At 49.3% G+C, this 21,993-nt stretch overlaps 8 protein-coding genes across 8 annotated transcripts; 3 read left to right on the top strand and 5 right to left on the bottom strand.

The window, feature by feature from the left end:
* Nucleotides 1–501: 501 nt before the first annotated feature.
* Nucleotides 502–2,053, bottom strand: TRV_02785 (uncharacterized protein; the record flags this gene model as incomplete). Its single annotated transcript, XM_003023049.1, has 5 exons — nt 502–1,218; nt 1,285–1,373; nt 1,472–1,564; nt 1,665–1,763; nt 1,789–2,053. 5 exons carry the CDS (start codon nt 2,051–2,053, stop codon nt 502–504), a joined length of 1,263 nt encoding a protein of 420 aa, XP_003023095.1.
* A 285-nt stretch (nt 2,054–2,338) lies between these two features.
* Nucleotides 2,339–4,080, bottom strand: TRV_02786 (uncharacterized protein; the record flags this gene model as incomplete). The annotated part of the gene is made up of 4 exons (XM_003023050.1): nt 2,339–2,693; nt 2,751–3,191; nt 3,246–3,585; nt 3,654–4,080. 4 exons carry the CDS (start codon nt 4,078–4,080, stop codon nt 2,339–2,341), a joined length of 1,563 nt encoding a protein of 520 aa, XP_003023096.1.
* A 1,079-nt stretch (nt 4,081–5,159) lies between these two features.
* On the bottom strand, nt 5,160–5,466 carry TRV_02787 (uncharacterized protein; the record flags this gene model as incomplete). Its single annotated transcript, XM_003023051.1, has 2 exons — nt 5,160–5,233; nt 5,400–5,466. The coding sequence occupies 2 exons, from the start codon at nt 5,464–5,466 to the stop codon at nt 5,160–5,162; spliced, it is 141 nt and encodes a 46-aa protein (XP_003023097.1).
* A 1,213-nt stretch (nt 5,467–6,679) lies between these two features.
* On the top strand, nt 6,680–10,033 carry TRV_02788 (uncharacterized protein; the record flags this gene model as incomplete). The annotated part of the gene is made up of 1 exon (XM_003023052.1): nt 6,680–10,033. One exon carries the CDS (start codon nt 6,680–6,682, stop codon nt 10,031–10,033), a length of 3,354 nt encoding a protein of 1,117 aa, XP_003023098.1.
* A 715-nt stretch (nt 10,034–10,748) lies between these two features.
* TRV_02789 (uncharacterized protein) lies at nt 10,749–12,127 on the top strand (the record flags this gene model as incomplete). The annotated part of the gene is made up of 3 exons (XM_003023053.1): nt 10,749–10,965; nt 11,048–11,948; nt 12,007–12,127. The coding sequence occupies 3 exons, from the start codon at nt 10,749–10,751 to the stop codon at nt 12,125–12,127; spliced, it is 1,239 nt and encodes a 412-aa protein (XP_003023099.1).
* Nucleotides 12,128–12,844: 717 nt separating this feature from the next.
* On the top strand, nt 12,845–15,147 carry TRV_02790 (uncharacterized protein; the record flags this gene model as incomplete). The annotated part of the gene is made up of 3 exons (XM_003023054.1): nt 12,845–13,331; nt 13,378–14,061; nt 14,123–15,147. 3 exons carry the CDS (start codon nt 12,845–12,847, stop codon nt 15,145–15,147), a joined length of 2,196 nt encoding a protein of 731 aa, XP_003023100.1.
* A 227-nt stretch (nt 15,148–15,374) lies between these two features.
* Nucleotides 15,375–16,757, bottom strand: TRV_02791 (peptidase, putative; the record flags this gene model as incomplete). Its single annotated transcript, XM_003023055.1, has 1 exon — nt 15,375–16,757. One exon carries the CDS (start codon nt 16,755–16,757, stop codon nt 15,375–15,377), a length of 1,383 nt encoding a protein of 460 aa, XP_003023101.1.
* An 804-nt stretch (nt 16,758–17,561) lies between these two features.
* TRV_02792 (sensor histidine kinase/response regulator, putative) lies at nt 17,562–20,893 on the bottom strand (the record flags this gene model as incomplete). The annotated part of the gene is made up of 2 exons (XM_003023056.1): nt 17,562–19,762; nt 19,840–20,893. 2 exons carry the CDS (start codon nt 20,891–20,893, stop codon nt 17,562–17,564), a joined length of 3,255 nt encoding a protein of 1,084 aa, XP_003023102.1.
* Nucleotides 20,894–21,993: the final 1,100 nt, after the last annotated feature.

Here is a 21,993-nt window from a genome sequence, read left to right on the forward strand (position 1 = left end):
CCAGGTTACTCAGGGATGACATCAAGTTGAAGAAGTTCATACAGCTAATCGAACAGTTCTATGAAGACCCTAAATGAGTAAAGAAACGGTAGATAGAAAAAAAAGACATCTACATGATAACCTAACAAAAGGCAAGCTAGCATGCTAAATAAGACGTAGCTAAACTGGATCGGAAGGTAGGAGGAGGTATGCGAGATAAGGAGATAGATAGGTAGGTAGGCACGCTGTTGTCTCAATCTGGTCTGTGGTAGATAGGTGAAATGTGCTTGCTGGATGGCTGTTTGATTGCCATGGTCTAAACTTTTTTGCTGATGAAAGGGAGGGAGGTAAACACGTAAAAAAAAAGAAGAGAGAGAGAGAGAGATTGTAGATGGACAGAGCGTATGGAGTAGGTAGAAAGATATGTGATATGGTATGGGGATTAAAAAAAACAGGGCGAGGTAGGGATATTAGCAGATCGTTAACTCAGGGATATATCAAACGAAGCAGATGAAGAGAAAATCACATAAAATCGTCATCTCCAAGATCGTCACCAACATCATCATAAGCGTTTAGGTCTGCTCCACGAGTAGCAACAAGGCTAGTCTTGGTCTTAGCGGCCTTGGTCTTCTTTCCACTCTTATCAGCCGCCTTTTCTTCCTTGAGCTTCTCGTTGCTGGCAGCCGTCATGGCACTGGCAATCTTCTTGATTTCCTGGCTGGGGAGATCCTTGACTAGTTGCTTGGTGAAGTCCTGCAGCCAGAGGGTATATGCTGGGTTCTTGGCCTGGGCTGTTAGTAGTGGCACGAGGGCATTGGTCAGGGCCGTAAATTGTAGTTTTGTGCTGGGTTTGAAGAGAGGAATTGAGGCTAGATCGATGGATTTGGTCGGGTCGTTGGCATCTGATATCACGCTCTTGCTTGGTGCGGTGCGGTTGCGGGTGCGGTTCAAGTCGATGTCTCCGAATAGGTCTTCAGCATGCTTCAGGTCCGCATCTTGTTCGGTTCGGCGTAGCTTCTCACGCTTGGCGGCTAGATCTTCTTCAGAATCGCTTTCTTCCTCCGACTCTTGCTCTGCTCGTCGTCGTGCAGCGGCGGCCTGGTGCTCGGCTATTCGCTGGGAGCGGCTCTTCTTATTTGCTAACGCTTCGGCCTCGGCTTTTGCTTTGGCAGCAGCGGCCTTCTGGGCCTTCTCACGCTCAACTTCGCTGTCCTCGGCAGCCTCCCAGTCATCGAGAACCTATTTATTTCCTGTTAGTCCGCCGATAATACCTTCATAAACTAAAGATAAGAATAGACCACATACATCGTCACTGTCTTCTTCGTCATCAAACTTGCGGCGCGCAACGGCAGCTACTGGTGGTGGTGATGATGGAGGCGTACTCTCTTCATCTTCTAAACAAAGAAAAAAGGAAACATGTCAGCCCCTGTCAGTCTCTCAAGAGTCATCATCCTGTGCCAGTTCCAGTCCATCCCACTTGTCCCAATCTCACCGCTCTTCCGGAGGTTTAACCAAGCAAGGTGTTCGTGCTTCATGTATGATAATGTAGCTGATGTGCTTGCCAACACATCCACGCGAGAGAACCCTGGTAACTAAACTCTCCCTCGCACGAACGACGGCTACAGCCTGGAAATAGGGACAATATGGACACTCTCAGGAACATCCGACGGATAAGAGATGCTTACCCCACTTTGACGGCGGCATGATTGCTAGGCTTTGTTTCTTCTTGATTCTAGTTGATATCGCTTTCTCTCTTCTATTCCGTGGTGGTCGTTGGTCGCTGGCTGTAAATGCTGCTGCTGGTCGTACCGGTGGTCGACGGAGTCTGGGGTGTTCGTGGTGGGGGAGTTGGCTGGCGCACTGGCTGGTTGTTCGCTGGATATCGCAAATCGAGAATCTCTTGGATGCTTAACCGAAAGGTGACTACCTGATCGATGTCAAGACGTCCTCGCTCGCTCTCTGTCTTCTCTGTGCGTTTCGCGTGTGTGCGAAGTTCCGTCGTCCTTTTCTTCTTCTTTTTTTTTTCTGCTTTTTCTTTTCTGTCGCTTTTTTTTCCTGCCCAACGAAGCGTCATTGGCGGGGTGGAGTCACGTGTGAGATTAATAAGCCGGGCCTGGAGATAAGAGAAACAAAGACCGGAGACTACGGAGTAAAAAAGGGCGAGGTTAACTCGTAATTTTTTTGGTTCATTTCTCTAATACATATATTTTGTTAGCAGCATGGTTGCTTGCTTGTTTAACTACGTCCCCCCAGTTCGTCACTTCGTTGGATGGTTACTGTTGCCGGGCTGGTGTATAGGTAGACAGCTCTCGCGCGCAGGGCATAGGTTTCGATTTACTTATCGGCAGCAAAACTGCGCTTAGATGTTGATGGCAGTGCGGAACTTCTCGCCGGCATAGACGGCGTTGTCACCGAGCTCCTCCTCGATTCTGAGGATCTGGTTGAGCTTAGCGAGACGCTCAGAGCGAGCAGGGGCACCGGTCTTGATCTGGCCGGAGCGCAGGCCGACGACGATGTCAGCGATGGTGACGTCCTCGGTCTCGCCGGAACGGTGGGACACCATGACACCCCAATCGGCGCCAAAGGAGTCCTTGGCGGCCTGGATGGACTCGGTCAGAGTACCGATCTGGTTGACCTTGAGCAGGAGGGCATTGCAAGACTTGAGCTCGATGGCCTTCTTGATGCGGAGGGGGTTGGTGACAGTCAGGTCATCACTACCTCTTGTTAGTCTTCATCCTCTGGTCAACTAAAAAGAAGAAACGAGCACATACCCAACAATCTGGAAGTCAGAGGTCTTGAAGAAGTAGCTCCAGGCCTCCCAGTCGTCCTCGGCGAAGGGATCCTCGATGCTGACAATGGGGTACTTTGCAGCAAGAGATTTGTAGAGGTCGGCGAGCTGCTCGTAGGTGAGCCACTTGCTCTTGTCGGACTCAGGGTTCTTGAAGTCAAGGTCGTACTTCTTGGCATCGGCCTTGTAGAATTCGCTGGAGGCAACGTCAAGGGCGATCTTGATCTTGCCGGTGTAACCAGCTTGCTCAATGGCCTCAGTGATGAGGTCAAGAGCCTCCTCGGGGGTCTGAATGTCGGGAGCAACACCACCCTCGTCACCAACGTTACCAGCAGACTGGCCGTACTTGTTCTTGGCAAGGGCCTTGAGCTTGTGGTAGACCTCAGCACCCTGGCGGAGGGCTTCAGAGAAGGATGGGGCGGCACTACCAAGGTAAGCGTACTGTCTCTAGAAGCGGCTAATTGCTGATGACACATACCTTGGGACGATCATGAACTCCTGGAAAGCGAGACGGCCACCAGCGTGAGAACCACCGTTTAGAACGTTCTGGAAGGGCACTGGAAGGACGTATGGCTTCTTGGTGCCGGCAAGGTCGGAGACGTGAGCGTACAGTGGGACACCCTTCTCGGCAGCACCGGCCTTAGCAATGGCCAAACTGACACCGAGGATGGCGTTGGCACCAAGCTTGGACTTGTTGGCAGAGCCATCGAGCTTGTTCAGGAACTCGTCGACCTTGGACTGGTCCTTGACGTCGATGTTCTCCTTGATGAGAGCTGGTCCAATGATCGTGTTGACGTTCTCGACGGCCTTGGTGACACCTACGCCCTGTTAGCTGTGCCATTGATTGATATAATGGGAGGAAGAGGGAGGAGGGCGCGTCTCATACCCTTTCCAAGCCACATGGACTTGTCTCCGTCACGGAGCTCGCAAGCCTCGTGCTGACCTGCGGGTCCCGTTAGCATATCACGCGTTTCAATGGCAGCAGACGAGAGAAGTGTACAGCTGGTCATCGGTGATACGAACCGGTGGAAGCTCCAGATGGGACGATGGCGCGGTGGAGGCCAGTCTCGGTGACGACGTCGACCTCGACGGTTGGGTTGCCGCGAGAGTCGTAGACGGAACGAGCGTGGATCTTGGTAATGGCCATGTCTGCGGTGTTTGCAGTGGTTCAGTCGGTTGGTCAGTGGTGATTGTAGGTGAAGATGACGGGCTTGGTCAGTGTCCAGGCGGTTCAGTGGTTTATATATCCTGTCCTGCCGGGATGTCGGGGAGAAGTTGGTGGTGGGGGAAGATGGAGGGGCAGGCCTAACCATTAGTTAGTAACTAGGTAGTTGGCTCTATGGGATGACTTAATATGCTGACCTGCGTCTCCAATGCGTGTCTCGGCTGGCTGTCTGGGCGCAATTGAGGTATTAAAGAGACAGCAGAACTTCCTTTCTTCTTCTTTGACCTTTTCTCCTTGCTAGACGGCCTTTTTCTTCTTCTTCTTCTTCTGCCTCTTTTACTTCTCTACCGATCGCCTGGAGGGCTCGTACATAGAGTGGTGGGCGGGTTTCAGAGGGGTCACGTGTATACACACCTTACTCTTCTGGAACAGCGGAGGAGAGCCCGGATCCTCCCGCTCCGGGCGGCCTTGGTCCGAGATATTCCGTTATCACGTGTTGTCTCACATGATATAGCGTTATGGAATGGATCTAATAATACTTAGTAATCGATGAATGTTTGTTATATAATCATATCATGTGATTATTGATGAGTCATCATTATGATGTCAGAAGATTATGTCATCCCACACTTGTCTGACCGCGCGCAAAGCGACTCGACGACGAGCATTTTCACCGGATCTCGCAGTCTTCAACTCGTATTAACGTTGGATGTGCTCCGTCCTCCGTAGCCGTGAGCTCGCTGCGAGAGAGTTGAAAAGACGATAAGAAGGTGGAGGCTATCACACTGCTCTACCTGAAGTCGAGAAGGTGAAGACTGGTAAACCGCAGAAAAATATATACTTGTGGTGATTTTCAAGCAAAGTAACTAGAAAACCATGGAACCGGCTGGCCATGAAGATATATCTCTCCACGCCCTTTCATCTACGGTTTTATATTCGCTGTGTCCCTGGTCCACTGATGGGTTTTAGGGTCCAGCCGGGCCCATTCACAGCCGGCTCGCAGTTGGTTCTATGTATATCTTTTGGAGAACGAAAAAAATCCTACCATGGAGACGCAGAATTTTCCGTTTCTTCCTTGCGCGATTGTCATACTACTGCGGATCTTGCATTATGCGCGAAATTGCCACCCCCAGTCGATAAAGGGGGGCCAGAATCTGAGGTGGGCTTCTTCTTTGTTGCAATGCAAATTTCACTGCCAAACAGATAGATAGCTGTCCCTTTGAACATTTATTTCTCAGCGCTGAGGATGGCCAGAGAGATGGCGGTGGCGGATAGCCAGCCCGTTTTGTCTAGAAGGCTCTCTGTATTCCCAAGGTTGCAAACCAATATCACCCCCTATCCAAGCTTCTCTTTGCCGACTCGCAGCGAATGATAGCTACGCTAAAAGAAATCAGAGTTCATGAAGAACATCTGCTGAAAATGCTTAAATATTTACATTCGGAGGCTAAAAACTTAGCTGCAACTTACCTTCAGTCGGGTTTTTTTCCTCTTCTTCTGCTTTCTCGCCTTCGCACTGTAATGCTCCGAGCTGCATCAAAAGAAGTGACTGTGCGTGTTCTGTGGGTTGGATTGCATTGCAGCCATCCTTGTGATGTCACCTGTCAGGGTCAGAGATAAGGCATCATGCAAGTACAAGCGCAGGCCGCCCATTGTAATACGAGCTGAATCCATCGTAATCTCATGTTGACTCTGCTCTCTTCTCCTCTCCCGATAAACTGGACGTGCCGGGATCAGGGTTTGCACCGGAATTCATCTCAAACGTTCCTACTCGTCGGCATCCAGGAGGGACGTTGCGTTGTGGCTGTGTCCTCCGGCTGGGACTACCAAAACGGGGACTGGCGTCAACAGGCGTGTGTTGATATCGACGAGATCCATGCAAACCCATGCAATTTCCACGATCAAGCGCCACGAGATGATGCTCAAACACTGGGCCGTGCGTGCGGGAAAGCCATGGCGGGTTCCACATGGCTAGTTTAGTCCAGCGAATAGCCACAGGGTTAATATCAAAAAAAAATATAAAATAATATTTTGATGATCCATCAAAGTGTCAAAGGCCGTATATGATAAAAAAGGAAGCTGAGTCGTACATAGTATGAGGCATTTATTGCCAGGGGCTAGTTAAAGTCGGCTAGTTAGTTAGCTGATAGCTCGCGATATCAAACCTCGTCGGGATTGGGATTGGAGGTATGGGGGCCGTGGACGGTGTGTTGCATCCGTACGCACACATACGCACGCCCACACAACAGGAGGCGTTGCCGTTGCCGTTGCTCGGAATTCATCCATGTCTGTCTAAGCTCGCTTCCTAACCATAGAGAATGGAGCTCGACTGCTCGTGAATGGGAAATTGGTGTCCTCTTTGCCCGTACTTATCCTCAGTTAGGCGGCCCGTACGCCGTTCTTCATCATCATAAGCCTTCCTTTGGCCTAACCGTGAAGCGAGAGGAGGGGGTGTTGGCTTGCTGTCATAACGTATGGGGTAGAATTTTCTTTTCTCTTCCCTTTTCTCATTCGCACAACCAGTTTTGTTTTGTTTCCTGGTTCTCGTCGGCAGCTGGATGTCACGAGCTGTAGGCTCAACTGAGTGTATATAAATACGGCCAGCATCGACCCTGAAAGTTGAGCGACCGTCTCCCCCATCTCCAATCTTAAGCGTCTTTTCAAATCCTCAAATCAATCCCCCCCTGACACTCAAATCGATCAAAAGTTATCCTGGGCTTGTATTTTTTAAGCCCCCTTATCGCAGCACAATGCCTCTCCAAGATGAAACACCTGCTGGCGACGACAAGGAGCCGGCCGATATAGAGAAGGGAGAGCGTGGTCAGGTTGATTCTGACGATAAAACCGGCTCTGAAAACCCCAGACGCATCACATTCCAGCAGCCAAAGGGAGACGATGAACGTCCAAACCGTCGTACCTCTGGTGAGCGTGAGCGCCGTCGGTCGCGCTCCAGAAGCCGTCACTCTTTCAGCAGCGCTCGCGGAGGCACTGGAGGCAACCCCCTTACCGGTATCCCAATCGAGTTCCGTACGCTATCTATTCAAATCAGCGAATCTCGCCGTGCCACCACCGAGATCGTCAAGGGAGACTCCGGCCGTGCAAGCGTCCATACCGACAAGGAGTACTTCGAGAAGTTTGACTTCCATCTTCTTCCTCGAGAGAGGCTTTGCCAGCAGTTCAACGTCTCGTCTGAACAAGGTCTCAGCACCGAGGCCGCTAGTGCTCGTCTTCAACGAGATGGAAAAAACACAATCCCTCGCCGTCGCCCAAACTACCTTCGCAAGATCCTAAGATATGTCTTTGGTGATTTCTGCTCCGTCCTGTGGGTGGGTGTGATCATCTTTTTCGTCTGCTGGAAGCCCCTTAGCAACCCTCCCTCTCCGGCGAACCTGGGTATGGCCATTCTGGTTCTCATTGTCATCTTCCTTCAAGCTGGTTTCTCGGCCTTCCAGGACTGGTCAACCAGCCGTGTGATGAATTCCATCCTCGACCTTCTTCCCTCTGAAGCACAGGTACTTCGTGACGGAAACATCATTCGACTTCCAGCTACCGAGCTTGTAGCTGGTGATATTGTTCACATCTCGTCTGGTAACAAGGTGCCGGCAGATATGAGGTTGATTTCCAGTTCTGGTGATGTCCGCTTTGACAGATCAGTGCTCACTGGAGAGTCCGACGAAGTTGAAGGTGCCCTTGACGCAACTGAACACAACTTCCTAGAGACGCGAAACATTGCATTCATGGGTACTGGTGTCACAAATGGCCGTGCCGTTGGAGTAGTCGTTTTAACTGGCGGTCGCTCGCTCATGGGACGCATTGCCATGGTTACCACCAATGTCAAAGAGAAGCCGACATTGATCCAAAAGGAAATCAGCCGTTTTGTCCGCATTATCGTCGGTTTGACTTGTGTACTGGCCTCCTTGCTTCTGTTTAGCTGGGTAGGCTGGATCAGGATTAAACATGCCGGATTCATGGATGTCGTGGCGATGTTGAACAACGTTCTAGGATGTGTGGTCGCCTTCATCCCTGAGGGTATGCCCGTTGGAGTCGCCCTCACAATGATGATGATTGCCCATCGAATGAAGTCTGCCAACATCCTGCCCAAAGGCCTTTCAACCGTCGAGACTCTTGGCTGTGTCAACGTCCTCTGCTCTGACAAAACTGGAACACTGACTCAGAACTTGATGACCGTTAAGTCGATTGGCCTTGTCGACCAGGAGTATACCATCGAGGAGTTCAACGACGAAGTGAACAAGGGCAAGCGTGGTAGCGCTCTGGCGGAGTTCCATCGTGGATCTATTCTCTGCAATGACGCTTTCTTCGAGCCTGGTACCCTTAGCCAGCCTCTTAACGAGAGAACCATCAACGGCAACGCAACAGATTGTGCCATTCTTCGCCTTGCAGAAGGGGCGTCGGCATCCAAGGGTATTGTTTCCCAAACCGACAGGGTGTTCCAAATCCCATTCAACTCGCAGACCAAGTGGATGCTCACAATGCATAAACCGCACGGCACGGTTGATCCGTCCAGTTACGAAGTTTTTGTAAAAGGCGCACCCGATGTCCTTCTCCCAATGTGTACCTCGTACTGGTCTGCAAAGGAAAACAGAGTTATGCGACTGAACGATGCAGCAAAACGACAGTTGTCTGGTTTCCAGGAAAAGCTATCTCGGAAGGCCGAGAGAGTTATCCTTCTCTGTCAGCGACAATATGCTCCTCAAGCGCCACTTGGCTCCAACTATTTTGGGAATGAGATCAAGACAAACTGTACCAAAGACCTGACGGTTATCGGCTTGTACGGTATTATCGATCCACCGCGTCCAGAAGCAAGGTCGACAATTGCCTCCTGTCGTCGTGCTGGCATCCGATTCTTCATGGTTACAGGAGACTTCGGCTTGACGGCAACTGCAATTGCGCGTGATATTGGTATTTTCTCCGGCACTGCCGACCCAGACCGTGTTTCCGAGTTTGACAGCAAGGATAATTCTCTTAACGGAATGAAGAACAACATCCAACTGGCTTCCTCATTTTCTTCCAAGAGTTTGCTGGTTGAAGGGCCTGAGATATCCTCTCTCACTCAAAATGACTGGGACAAGATCTGCCAATATGAGGAGATTGTCTTTGCTCGAACCACTCCCGAGCAGAAACTCCGCATTATCGAGGAGCTCAAGGCCCGTGAAAACGTCGTGGCTGTCACCGGAGACGGTGTAAACGATGCTCCTGCTCTCCGAGCAGCAGATGTCGGAATTGCGGTCGTCTCTGGGAGTGACGTTGCCATCGAGGCCGCAGATCTGGTGCTGATGGACAAATTCGATTCTATTATTCAAGCTGTCCGGCTTGGTCGTCTTGTTTTCCAGAATCTTCAGAAGCTCATCAGTTACCTCCTCCCTGCCGGAAGTTGGTCAGAGATATGGCCAGTGCTTATGAACCAGTTCATCGGTGTCCCGCTTCCGCTCAGCTCCTTCTTGATGATTATCATCTGCGTGTTCACAGATTTGTTCCTTTCGCTGTCGCTAATAATGGAGAAGGAAGAATTCGACCTCCTTAGCCTCCCACCACGCAATCACAAGAAGGACCACTTGATCAATTTCAAGATATACGCTCAGTCATACCTGTTCATCGGGGTGATGGAAACCGTATGTGCCCACGCGATGTTCTTCTTATATATGTATCGCAAGGCTGGCATTCCATTCCATGCTCTCGTGTTTGCATATGAGAAATACACCGATGGATTCTATGGGTATACGAAAGCCGAACTCGTGAACTTCAATAACGTTGGACAGTGTGTCTATTTTGTCACCCTGGTGGTTCTGCAATGGGGAAACATACTGTCCATCCGAAACAAGCGCCTTTCCATTCTGCAGGCAGATCCAATCCGAAAGCAGCGTCGAAACCCTTGGCTTGCAGGTGCAGTACTGGTTTCGCTGGCAATCGCAGTTTTCGTCACCCAGACACCTGGTATCAACAAACTCTTCAACACGGCTCCAGTGCCCATTGAGCATTGGCTGCTACCACTTCCGCTGGCGGTTGGTATCCTCTGCATGGATGAGTTTAGAAAGTTAATAGTGCGGCTATTCCCCAAGGGGCCTATTGCTAAGATTGCCTGGTAATCATATACCCTGTTAATTCTGACTAGTTGATGGGTGGTAACACGGCTTTGAAAGGCGGGATCGTTGAGTTATTGTCGGGGGTGAAGTTGAGACTCGTTCAATCTGTGGCTAGATATAGCATGCACATATATACATTACTATATACATAGCAGGTTGTAGTTATAAAAGTCTCCAGCCGCAAATACATTTCATATTGAATAAAGTAGGAACCAGGAGTTGCTACTGATATATCAAGTGCTTGTGTTAGTAAGTGAAAAAAAAAACAAAAATTTCTTCATATAAGTAGATACGAAGGAGGTATGTTGGCCGAAATACCTTTTCTTATAACAACTGATCTCGATGTTGACTTGATGGAAGGAAAGTTTCCGTTTTAGTACTTTTGAAGCGGGATGCCCTGCCAAGAATTTACAGTCACGGGACCACCTTAATCTAAACTACTTGATTATTAATGTTTGCACTGTTTTCAACCAGCTGAATATCTGGTTACATAATCGGTGATGAAGCTGCTGGCGCCTTTTTGGAGTCGAAGCAGCAACAAGTGAGCAAGCAACGAGCCGACACGCAACAGCAGGAGGATTAGAGCTATCTTACCGTCGCTGCGGCCCTGAATTTTTAGTTGAACTGATACCTGACTAACTTTGTTCCATTCTTAGCCACGTCCCTGACCCGTTCGCGGCCTCAACATAACCCTTCTTAGCAGCCGGGAACTGTCAACATGGACGGTTCCGACGACCCAGAGAGACGGAAAGCCTTGGAGGATTACAAGCAAAGTCTTCTAGAGTCACGAGAATGGGAAGCAAAATTGAAGAATCTCCGATTGGACATAAAGGGGCTGCAGAAGGAATTCGATGTTACGGAAGATAATATCAAAGCTCTCCAGAGTGTTGGCCAGATCATCGGCGAGGTCTTGAAGCAGCTTGACGAAGAGAGATGTACGTTCTAAGGCTTTCTTCGGAGCCAAAAGTATCTGCGATTTATATTAAAGCCCTGAGCTCCCGGCTAATAAACCCTTAGTTATCGTCAAAGCCTCTTCCGGCCCTAGATATGTCGTTGGTTGCCGGTCTAAGGTTGACAAGGCAAAACTAAAGCAAGGAACCCGAGTAGCGCTTGACATGACGACCCTCACTATCATGCGAATGCTCCCACGCGAGGTCGATCCGCTCGTTTACAACATGTCCTTGGAAGATCCCGGCCAAGTCAGCTTCAGCGGCATCGGTGGCCTGAATGATCAGATCAGAGAGTTAAGAGAGGTCATCGAGCTACCGCTCAAGAACCCGGAGCTGTTCATGCGTGTGGGTATAAAGCCACCCAAGGGCGTACTACTGTATGGGCCTCCGGGAACCGGAAAGACACTGCTTGCACGAGCCGTTGCCAGCTCGTTAGATACCAATTTCTTGAAGGGTAAGCGTTTGTGGCCGCCTATTCCTTCTCACAAGTTACTAATATTCGAGCGAACAGTTGTATCATCTGCTATCGTTGACAAGTACATTGGTGAATCTGCGCGTCTTATCCGTGAAATGTTCGCCTATGCCAAAGAACATGAACCCTGTATCATTTTCATGGACGAAATTGATGCTATCGGAGGCCGAAGGTTCTCTGAGGGAACTTCCGCCGATCGAGAAATCCAGCGAACCCTCATGGAACTTCTCAACCAACTGGATGGTTTCGACTACCTCGGCAAAACAAAGATTATCATGGCCACCAATCGGCCGGATACCCTTGACCCGGCTCTCCTACGAGCAGGTCGATTAGATAGGAAAATTGAGATTCCCTTGCCAAACGAAGTTGGCCGACTAGAGGTCCTCAAAATCCATGCTAGTGGCGTTTCAATGGAAGGCGAGATTGACTTTGAGACGATTGTAAAGATGAGTGATGGTCTCAACGGAGCTGATTTGAGAAACGTGGTAACTGAAGCGTAAGATTCCCCTTCACACATTATATACGAGACCCTAGACTTTCTAACACTGGCTTAGTGGTCTATTCGCCATCAAAGATTACAGAGATGCTATTAACCAAGACGACTTTAACAAGGCTGTTAGGAAGGTGGCGGAGTCAAAGAAGCTCGAAGGAAAGCTGGAATATCAAAAGCTATAGAAGTAGATATCCATGTTATGACCATCAAAGCGTTTTCATGCTTCTTGAGTGATTGATATGGCTGCCCCTTGCTATGTAAACCACTTCGTATCCTATTTCCCCTCTATATAGTATACTGCGCCTTGGTATGGCATCATGTTCTTCTTGTCTTCCTCCTAGAAGCTGCTCGTGTGATCAAAGTAATAGTAAATCGTTGAAGAAGACATGTTGCAAACGGTGCAAACAAGCCGAGGTATTCAAATATGCCACATCCACCAAAAAGCTGGTCGCATGAACGGACGGACTGTCATCGATAAAACAGTTCTTTGAGTTGCTGGATAGGTCTATCTCAGTTTATCACCGGGCATACGGATTGTTTAACTAGATGATTACTGGAAGCCCATACCGATCGCTCGCCTACGACAATTACGCCTTGGTAGCTCCTTGGGATCCAATGGCTCTATAAGCCATCACCAATTCATTTCAGCTGTATGGCATTTGACAATAGAGCAGAAGGGCTCACACCTGTATAGATATAGTTAACCAATAACCCCTGAGTGATCTATCGCTGACACTTGTCTATCGCTAGGTCGAAAAGCTTACTCTGTGTTCTCGTCTTCGAGAAACCTTCGAGAAACATCCGAATGCGTTCCGTGTGACGCTGGTCAAGCATATCCGGGGGTTCAATAACACAGAAGAAGAAGAAAATAAGGAAAACTAGACGAAGGGTGTGGTTAAATGTCTTTCCAAATCCCCAACCGGGTGCCGGCCTTCAACTCTGCTCAGCGCGAAATAGAGGATGGGTACTGGCGAGCCGCCACAACCAACAGCCAGTTCGCCAAACAGTCCGGCATCCAACTCACGGAGAGGATAGGGAATTTTATAACGCCTTCACGAGAGCTACCGATGTATAAAGACAAACCGTATTATAAATCTCGAGGACCATACTCAGGTGGACGGAAACGAAAAAAAGCATTATGGGTTGCCATATGTATTGGATTCTTGGTTGGTCTATGGTGGTTTTTGGGCGGCAGATCAGGGCACACACGTATTGTCAGGCCCATAGGGATGAAGGGTGGAGATATGTGGAAATGGATGCAGGAATTTGAGAAGGGCGTAGTTTCAGGAAAAGAGAAGGGCAAGACAATTGATTGGGAAGAAAGGAAACAGAGAGTTAAGGATGCATTCCTCGTCAGTTGGGAAGGATATGAACAGGATGCATGGGGTAAGCGGCAATGCACTTCCATGAAGTTTACGATTTTTGCTAATAGAACAATGTTCCCTTGATCAATGGCTGACTCTGCATGTAGGAAAGGATATATATGAGCCGCTGGCTAGAAAGGGGAAGAATATGGCCGAAGGTGGCATGGGTTGGATAATCGTTGACGCCCTTGACACCCTAATGCTCATGAATCTCACGACACAGGTTCAAAACTCTCGAAAATGGATACAAAACTCCCTCCGTTACGAGCAAAACCAGGACGTCAATACCTTTGAAACTACTATACGAATGCTGGGAGGCCTCCTATCTGCACATTACATCTCTAAAACATACCCAGACCTTGCCCCGCTAGCGGAAGATGATGACGGGGCTTCCGGAGATGACCTGTATATCGAGAAAGCCACAGGACTCGCAGAGCGATTGCTGGGCGCATTTGAATCACCCTCTGGCATCCCATTCGCAAGTTTTAATCTCAATTCGTCCCAGGGCATACGGTCGCACACGGATAATGGGGCGTCTTCAACTGCAGAAGCCGGAAGTTTGCAGCTTGAATTCAAGTATCTGGCTAAATTGACAGGGGAAACCCATTACTGGGAGAAGGTGGAGAAGGTCATGGAAATCATTGATGGGAATCAGATGCAGGACGGACTACTGCCCATCTTCATCATGGCCGATACCGGTAAATTCATGGGCGAGAACATCCGACTAGGTAGTCGCGGAGATTCCTACTATGGTAAGATGCTTCGCTCATCATGCTTCGTGAATATTCGAGCAGAGGACTGACCAATTTCTAGAGTACCTTATAAAGCAATTCTTACAAACATCAGGCGAAGAACCCATATATGAAAACATGTGGAACCAAGCACTCGCAGGTATCCGCAAACATCTCATCACCTATACAAAACATGCTTCATTGACCATTGTGGGAGAGCGTCCGAGCGGGCTTACCGAACCCCTTATGCCGAAGATGGACCATTTAGTATGCTTTTTGCCTGGCACAATAGCCCTTGGGGCCACGGGGGGATTGCCTCTTTCTAAGGCTCGGAAAACCCCTGGATGGAACCGCCGGAAGGAAGACGAAATTATCCTTGCTAAGGAACTGGTAAAAACATGCTGGGCTACTTATCTTGCGACTGAGACCGGGTTAGCCCCCGAAATTGCTTATTTTGACATAGACAAGCCTCCAAGAATGATGGACGATGTATTTTCAAAGCCCAAGGGTGAATCTGAGGACGGGGAAGGCCAGAAAACCACAGGAAAAGCGAAAGAAGAAGGTATATACCTTTTTTCTAAACCCCTTGAACCTCTCGGCGACAAAAACAGTGCATGGAGAGAAGATGTTATCATCAAGCCTTCCGACCGACATAACCTTCAGAGACCGGAAACTATCGAATCTCTCTTCTACTTGTATCGCATAACAGAAGACGAGATGTACCGTGAATGGGGCTGGGAAATGTTCAAGAGCTTCATAAAGCACACAGCCGTTATCGAGGATGAGACCCCTAAACAGAACCAAGATGGTTCATCGGAACAATCTACCTCTGACGATAATTCCCCAGCAGCAAAGAGCTCATACATTCGGGCATTTACATCACTATCGAATGCTGACACGATACCCCCAGGAAGGATAGACAACATGGAAAGCTTCTGGCTTGCAGAGACCCTTAAATATTTCTATCTTCTATTCTCGGACAAGGACTTTATTCCACTTACGGAAACAGTGTTTAATACGGAAGCACATATCTTCCCTCGATTTAAGATGGGAAAGCTGTTCAAGACGGGATGGAAGAGAAAAACTGAATGGAAGGCCACAGACTAAAATAACGAAAATTTCCTCCATCTATTGGCATAGTATATCTACCTTGATTGTGATTGTATTTATTTCCTTGTTGTACTTATATCTTCTATAGATGTGCTCTTAAGCGTTTGTATTTCTCATATTCACTCTATATCCACAAACAAATAAATAATACAACTGGTGTTACGAGCTTTCAAGGGAGCCGTGACCCCAGCTATAAAGGCTTATATACTTGAGCTGAACTGGCTTTAAGAGCGCTCTCTTTCAGCAGCTTTGGCAACAAGGGTTTTATATCCTTCCAGGCCAGCCTCTAATTCTCCAACGGTCAAAGCTTCATTCTTGCCATGGGCAACGAAGATTGTACCGGGACCATAAAGATACCGCTTGACATTGTCGCCATAGATTTTCCAGTGTGGGATATCGGTTCCATAGTTGACAGTGGTGACGTTGAACCCATCAACATCCGCGTCAATATCGACAACGCCGTAGGCCTCCAAACCAAAGATAACTTCGATGTCCCCCTTCGGGCGCTCAAGGCCGTTAGAGATAACTACAGTAGCATCCTTTCTATGTTTGGTAGCTGCATTGCGAATAGCACGGAAGATAATATCTTTTGCATCTTCAGGGTCACCAGCTGCAAGACGTACAGCGACATTCGCAACAGCCTCCTCTGCAACAACATTCGCTGCAACGCCGCCAGACATGAAGCCGATGTTCAAAGTGGTACGCCCATATTTCTCGCTAGAAGGCAACCCACCCTGCGATACAGGGATATCGCCAAGTCGATCAACCTCAGTCAGAATGGGTAACATCTCAGATACGGCGCTGCGGCCTAGCCAGGGGTATCCAGAGTGAGCAGGCTTCCCGTGAACACGGATGGTAAATGAAACCATGCCTTTGTGGCCAGCTACGAGAGCACGTTCGGTAGGTTCACCAAATATGATGGTGTGATAGGTACCCGAGTTAAGACGGGAGTTGGAGAATGTAGACATGCCCCTGCCGCCTACCTCTTCACTGACAACGAATAAGAGGCCAATTGGAATGTCTGGGTGTTTCTCCAGATGGTCCATGGCGGCAATGACCTGGCAAGCTACAGAGGCTTTGTCGTCAACGGTTCCACGACCAGAAATGAGGATGTCTTCTCTCTTGAAAGAGGCAGGTTCCGGGTGACTCAGAGAGTATGGGATGAATGGAGGGACGGTATCGATGTGGCTTGTTAAAATGATACCTGGCGAAGCACTGTTTCCAGGATAGGCGTAGATATTGAAACGGCGGTTGGTGCGAATTGGTTTGCCAGTAGGATCGTCATAGTCGACGAATTGTTTCTCAACAGTAAAGTTCTTGGAATACAGGTAGTCCATCAGAAAGCCTCCCACAGCCTGTTCATTGTCGGAGATAGATTTAATCTCAACGAGAGCACGATGCAGGGAAAGCAATTCAGAGCTGGCGATGACTTTATCCATCTCTGATTTCAGCAAATCGTTGCTATTGGGATCGATGCGGGCAATGCTATCGAAGCTGTCATCACTACCTCCAATGTCAAGAGGCGTTTGATCAAAAACTGCTGACCTGGCATCGACGAGCGAGCTCGCCAGTAGAGAAACCAGCGCCCAAAGATATGTCTTCTGCATCTTTGTTTTGTTGCTTTTCAGCCCTTTTCCCTCTGACCCAATTGATGCTGTCGAAGAATGACTGCGGAGTTGATGAATATCCGGGGAGAGCTTCGTTAGTTAAATAGTTGAACTACCTGTTTGTTATTGTCGGTGCGGATCTTATTTTTGAAACACTTCACTTGCAGTAAAACAGACGATAGCCAACCAATACGAGCATGGATTGGAATGCTTGTTATCCGCTTAGCTCGGTTCTCCGCACTTCGGTCGGCGTCTTGACCGATCGATTCCAGGCAGCAAAGCGAGTTTTCTCATAATAATATGTTGAGCGTTTCTATCCAAGTTGCAATCCCCGGATTCAAACTAACTAGAATGCGGAGAAGGATAGTTCCACAGAACCAAGAAACACCCAAGATTTCCAAGAATAGTTGAATAAATACTTATAGATTAGATTAAAGAATAGAAAGTAGGTATATATGTAGACATCACAATCGCCCCCGAAACCAAAACCCCATAGGCCAAAAAGACCACATACCAACAACCAAGACATTAAATAAAAACCACCTGGGTGGATGGGGAATAAGATAAGTTTAGATGTAAAAGGAAAGGGATAACAAGAACGGCAAGTCATAAGTCATCATCATCCATACGGAGTATAGGGAGCGGAAATGGGTGTTTTATAGTGAACGGCCGTCTCCAATAAAGAACAGGGAACGAGGTAGAGAAGGAGGTGGGAGAAGGAAAGAATAAGTTTTAGGGGAATAAGAAGAATAATGATAAAAGTCAAGGGGAAAGGAGAGAGAGGGGGAGGATTACACGATCCTGTTATATCCTCCATTTACTCTGTCGCGCACAAAACTCAACCAGTAACCTCTCCAAGTCTCGCAGCTTATAGGGTTTTGTCATGTATCCTTCCATGCCAACCTTAGTAGCTCGTCGTAGCGCTTCGTCAGTAACGTCTGCACTGACGGCGAGCACTGTAGGTCCCGGGGGCGGCACGTTTGCAGGGTCATATTTCACCATTCGTTCACGGTATGAAGAAACGAGGGAGAGTATCCGTTCTGTGGCCTCGTAGCCATCCATGTCCGGCATCCATAGGTCCATGAGGATTACATCAATGAATTTCGATTCAGTAGAAGGAGCTGGAGAAGGGGAACGTGAAGGAGAAGGCGAAAATTGGCAGGGGGATGGGGATGGTGAGGGTGATTGTGAAGGCGACGTGGACTGGGACTGGGACTGGGACTGGGGCTGGGATTGGGGCTGGGCCTGATGCTGATGTTGATTCTGAGACTGAGTTTGGCTTTCGGGGGAGGGCTGGGGTTGGGATTGGTCTTGATGTTGGGGGAGAGCCGGGGGCGGAAGCGAGATGGTTTTTGGTGAGGCATTGGGGGTGCTGCCTTCGACGGCGTATTGGGAGGAGTTCCCCTCCAGGACTTCTTTGACAACTCTTACAGCATCACGGCCATCGAATGCCTGGTATACGTCTGTATAGCCTAGTCGTTCAAGCATTGTGACTAAGATTTTCCGGTTGATTAGGTTATCTTCTGCGACCATGAAAGTGAGTGGGTGACGTTCAGCAAGAGTCTGGCGGCCGTTGAGGTAAGGGCTTTGGTGGTCGAATGGAGTGATAGTTGACATTGGAGTTGAGATAATAGGCGTGGATAGAGAGATGGGTAGTGGCGGTCTGTGTACCGGAGATTGAACAACGTCGAAGGTACGAGTTTGCTCCTGTGTTTGCGTTTGTAATTGGGGTGTTGTAGGCCGAGAAGAAACTGGTATACGCGTCTCTGTTGATGGCACTGCGATATCCTGTGGATGCTCTGGTTCGCGTGCATGGCCGTCCAGTTGGCTCTCTTTACCACCATTAACTTCGCTGACAGTGTTGATGCATGTATGAGTGCTAGCGGTCGAATTCACTGAGGCACAGGTCCTAGGTGTACTCGGCCTACTGAGAACATCATTTGGAACAATGGGTAAGCGGATCTCAAATTCTGAACCCTGGAGCTCTCCAGAGGTTGAGGAGCGCACACATATTAGATCACCACCAAGCTTTCTTGATAGTCCCTTGGCCACAAGAAGGCCCAGGCCAAGTCCTTCTTTACTGCGGGTAGTTGATCCGTCTTCCCTGGCAAAAGCCTTGAGCAAATTGGGTAAAAAAGCCTCCGGGATCCCAGTACCGGTATCTGTGACATTGATAACGACATATCGTGACGTATGGTTCAGTTTTGCCGTGATATTGATAGAGCCTGATTCTGTGAATTTGAGGGCGTTCAGGAAAATGCAGGAAACGAGTTTGGCAAGATCCTTTTCGTCTACGTATAGCGTTTCAGGGACACAATCGTCGACGGACCAGGAAATTTGCTTTGTTGATGCAGTGCCATTCGAGGAACGGGAACGGATTTCAATTCGTTCTCCAGTGTCGGTAGGTATTGTGATTGTTGAGTCGGGACGGCCGCCGACATGTAAGGATTCATTGATCACAAGACGAAGCAGTTCCCTTATCTTGGTATAATGTAGAACCATAGGCGGGAAGATAGGGACAGGACGAGTTACTCTGGACAAAGACCGGGTGTGTTTGCGGGGACGTGATGCTTTATCTGATTGCTCTCTATGATTCTCAGGGCTACCGGCATCATTATCTGGAGGAGCTACAGCGTCCATGAAGGCATCCTGAATATCTCCCCTAGCCGGCGTCGAATGTACGATCTTGTCACTCTCCTCAACGACGCTCCTGACTTCCGCAGTTCGTGAACGTTCACGTCGGGGAGATTTGACTGACCTGGGCTGGCGGGCGGGAGAAGATCCACGGGAGGAATCAGTGCCATATGGTCGTTTACGGTTGATAGAGACGTCGATTCCTGCACCAAAAATGGGCCGTAGTTCATTTGAAGGATGAGAGGAAAATTGGCGGGAGAGGCAAGGGGTGTCATCCGTTATGGAGTTTTCGAGGGTGTCTGGGACTTGCATGTTAAGGTCATAGGCATGGACGATGTTGTCCGCAGCTTCTATAGCACGCCGAGCAGAATCTATTGGTATTGTTGTTAGTTAATCGAGAGTATTTCGTGAAAACTAGCGAAAAAAAAAAAGGGGGCAGAGATCATACCTTGAACCATCTCGATATCGCCCCTGAGACTTTCGAATGTCTTGACCATAGCGGCAGTTAAATGCTCGTCCCCATCCGATGCCCTCTGGATAGTGTCTGCGACCGTTCCATGAATCATATCGAGCATCCCGACGACCCCGTGCATGGGTGTCCGTAGCTCATGGGACATACTGCGCGCATATAGCTTGAGAGTCGGTTGGCCTGCGCCTGGTCGGTAGGGAGTGGGATGGCGATTAGAAGACTGAGAGCGACACCTGGATCGCTCCATTTCCCGGGCTCTTTCTCTTTCTCTCTCCATCTGGCGCTCGTTTTCTTGAGAGTAGCGGCTCTCGAGCTGGCGAATTGTCGCGTTCTCCTCCATTCGCTGTAGTATTAAGTCTTCCAGCGAGTGCAGTATCATCTCTAGATACGCCCAAGAAACATTCCTCTTTTCCAGCCCAACAGTTGTCCACATAAGACCCACGCGAGCGACAGGGACCCGGGAGTCGAAGAGCGGGACTGCCAGACAGGCTGCCATAGGAAAGGGAAAATGAGCCATGCCAGACTCTCCGACAAGCGAAACAAGGTTGTCAGCCACGAGAAATGACTTGTGCATATCCCTAGCCATGATGTGGTAAGGCAGGTCCCAAGCCCATGGTTTGTAGTTCCGATGGATAATTTCGTCTGAACCATTGTTATAGTAGACGATCGGTGCAAGGTGGGAGGTCGAGGACGACAGATCTGTAGCATCCTCGGTGCTACCATGCGAGGCCAGTTCCTCTACCACAAAACCACACTGAGCGTTGCATATACTGGTCAGTTCCTTCATAAGGTCTCTCCAGAATGCATCGTCGCCTGTATCACGCAAGTCTGCTTTCAACGCTACCAGTCGCTCAATGGCATTACTTTGGCCAGTCTCGAATTGCCGATACATGAGGTCGGCGGCAAGCTTCTCCTGGGCACTGACGGTGAACCGTTCGAAGTCAACGGCGCTGTAAGAACTGGAGGAGCTCTCCTTGCCATTGGGGGTGGCGGTGGAGGCCATGCCGGAGTTGGAGGCCTCTGCGAGGGTCATGGTGAGGTGCTGCTAGGACATGGATGGCTCTATATCTATAGGAGGGTCAGTATTCGTGCCGACACGCTGGATAAAGGAAATGTGGGAAGACGTTTACCACGCGAGCAGCGAGCGTCAGATGGCGCTCGTTTGGTTGCTGGAACGGCGGACGTTGGGTTGTCGATGTGTACGGAGTAGTTAGATTGATAAGAGCCAGTGTAAGATGTCTTGGCTTGCGGGAGGAACTAAAACAAGAGAAGGGCAGCACAAACCCGAGGACAGGCAAAAAAATATAAAAAACAAAAGGAAGGGCACCCTTGCGGATGATACAAGGTGTGCAAACGAAGTCTACAGATGCATGCAAATGGCGAAAAGCGAGGTGTGATAAACGGGACGAGCAAGCAGCAGCAAGTATTTCCCCCGTACTCTTGGACGAGAACGAAAAGAAGAAAAGAAAGACGCTAGGCGCATCTAGAGCAAGCCACCAAGCTGCGGGATCGCGACGAATCTTGTTACTGGTCATATTCCGCATCAGGAGCCATGTCCCCCCTGGTCCAACGGGTACAGGCAGATACCCGACATGCAGTTACTCCGTCCCATAGTGGCAACGCTGGCGACGCGGCAGCCCATGAGACAGCCCATCTCACGCCAGGAAACACGTTTGCTCCCCCTTCCAGATGGTTAAACTTGGTGCCTGTTGTTTGGATGGAGCGGACTCCGCGATCCTCTTGCTAGTGTGGAGAACCCCGTCCCTCCCCCCGAGTCAAAGCATCGATTTCAACATGGGCGCTAATCTGTGTGCTTCTGGTGCTGATCCTGTAGCTGATAGTGTGTCAAGATGTACTCCGTACGCAGTATATCGGTACATTCACGGGACAGGGATGCGTCGACTTTCCATCTGGAGCAGTTGAACGGCTGGTCGTCGGCGGGCCTAGACAGCTCGGTTGTTCCATAGGTCGCTTTCCAATCGGTTTGACTCTCTCTCTACTCTCTCTCTCTCTCTCGCTCTCTTTTTGCTTCTTGCTTCCGCTCAGTCTGAATTCCAAGCCTATGTTGGTGTTGTGGAGGATTCCTCTAATGTGAGATACAATGTGATGGCGGTAGCTCGGCAGGGATAGGGA

Source organism: Trichophyton verrucosum (assembly GCF_000151505.1).
Source record: "Trichophyton verrucosum HKI 0517 chromosome Unknown contig00240_1.f1.exp, whole genome shotgun sequence".
NCBI classification, from domain to species: Eukaryota; Fungi; Ascomycota; class Eurotiomycetes; order Onygenales; family Arthrodermataceae; genus Trichophyton; species Trichophyton verrucosum.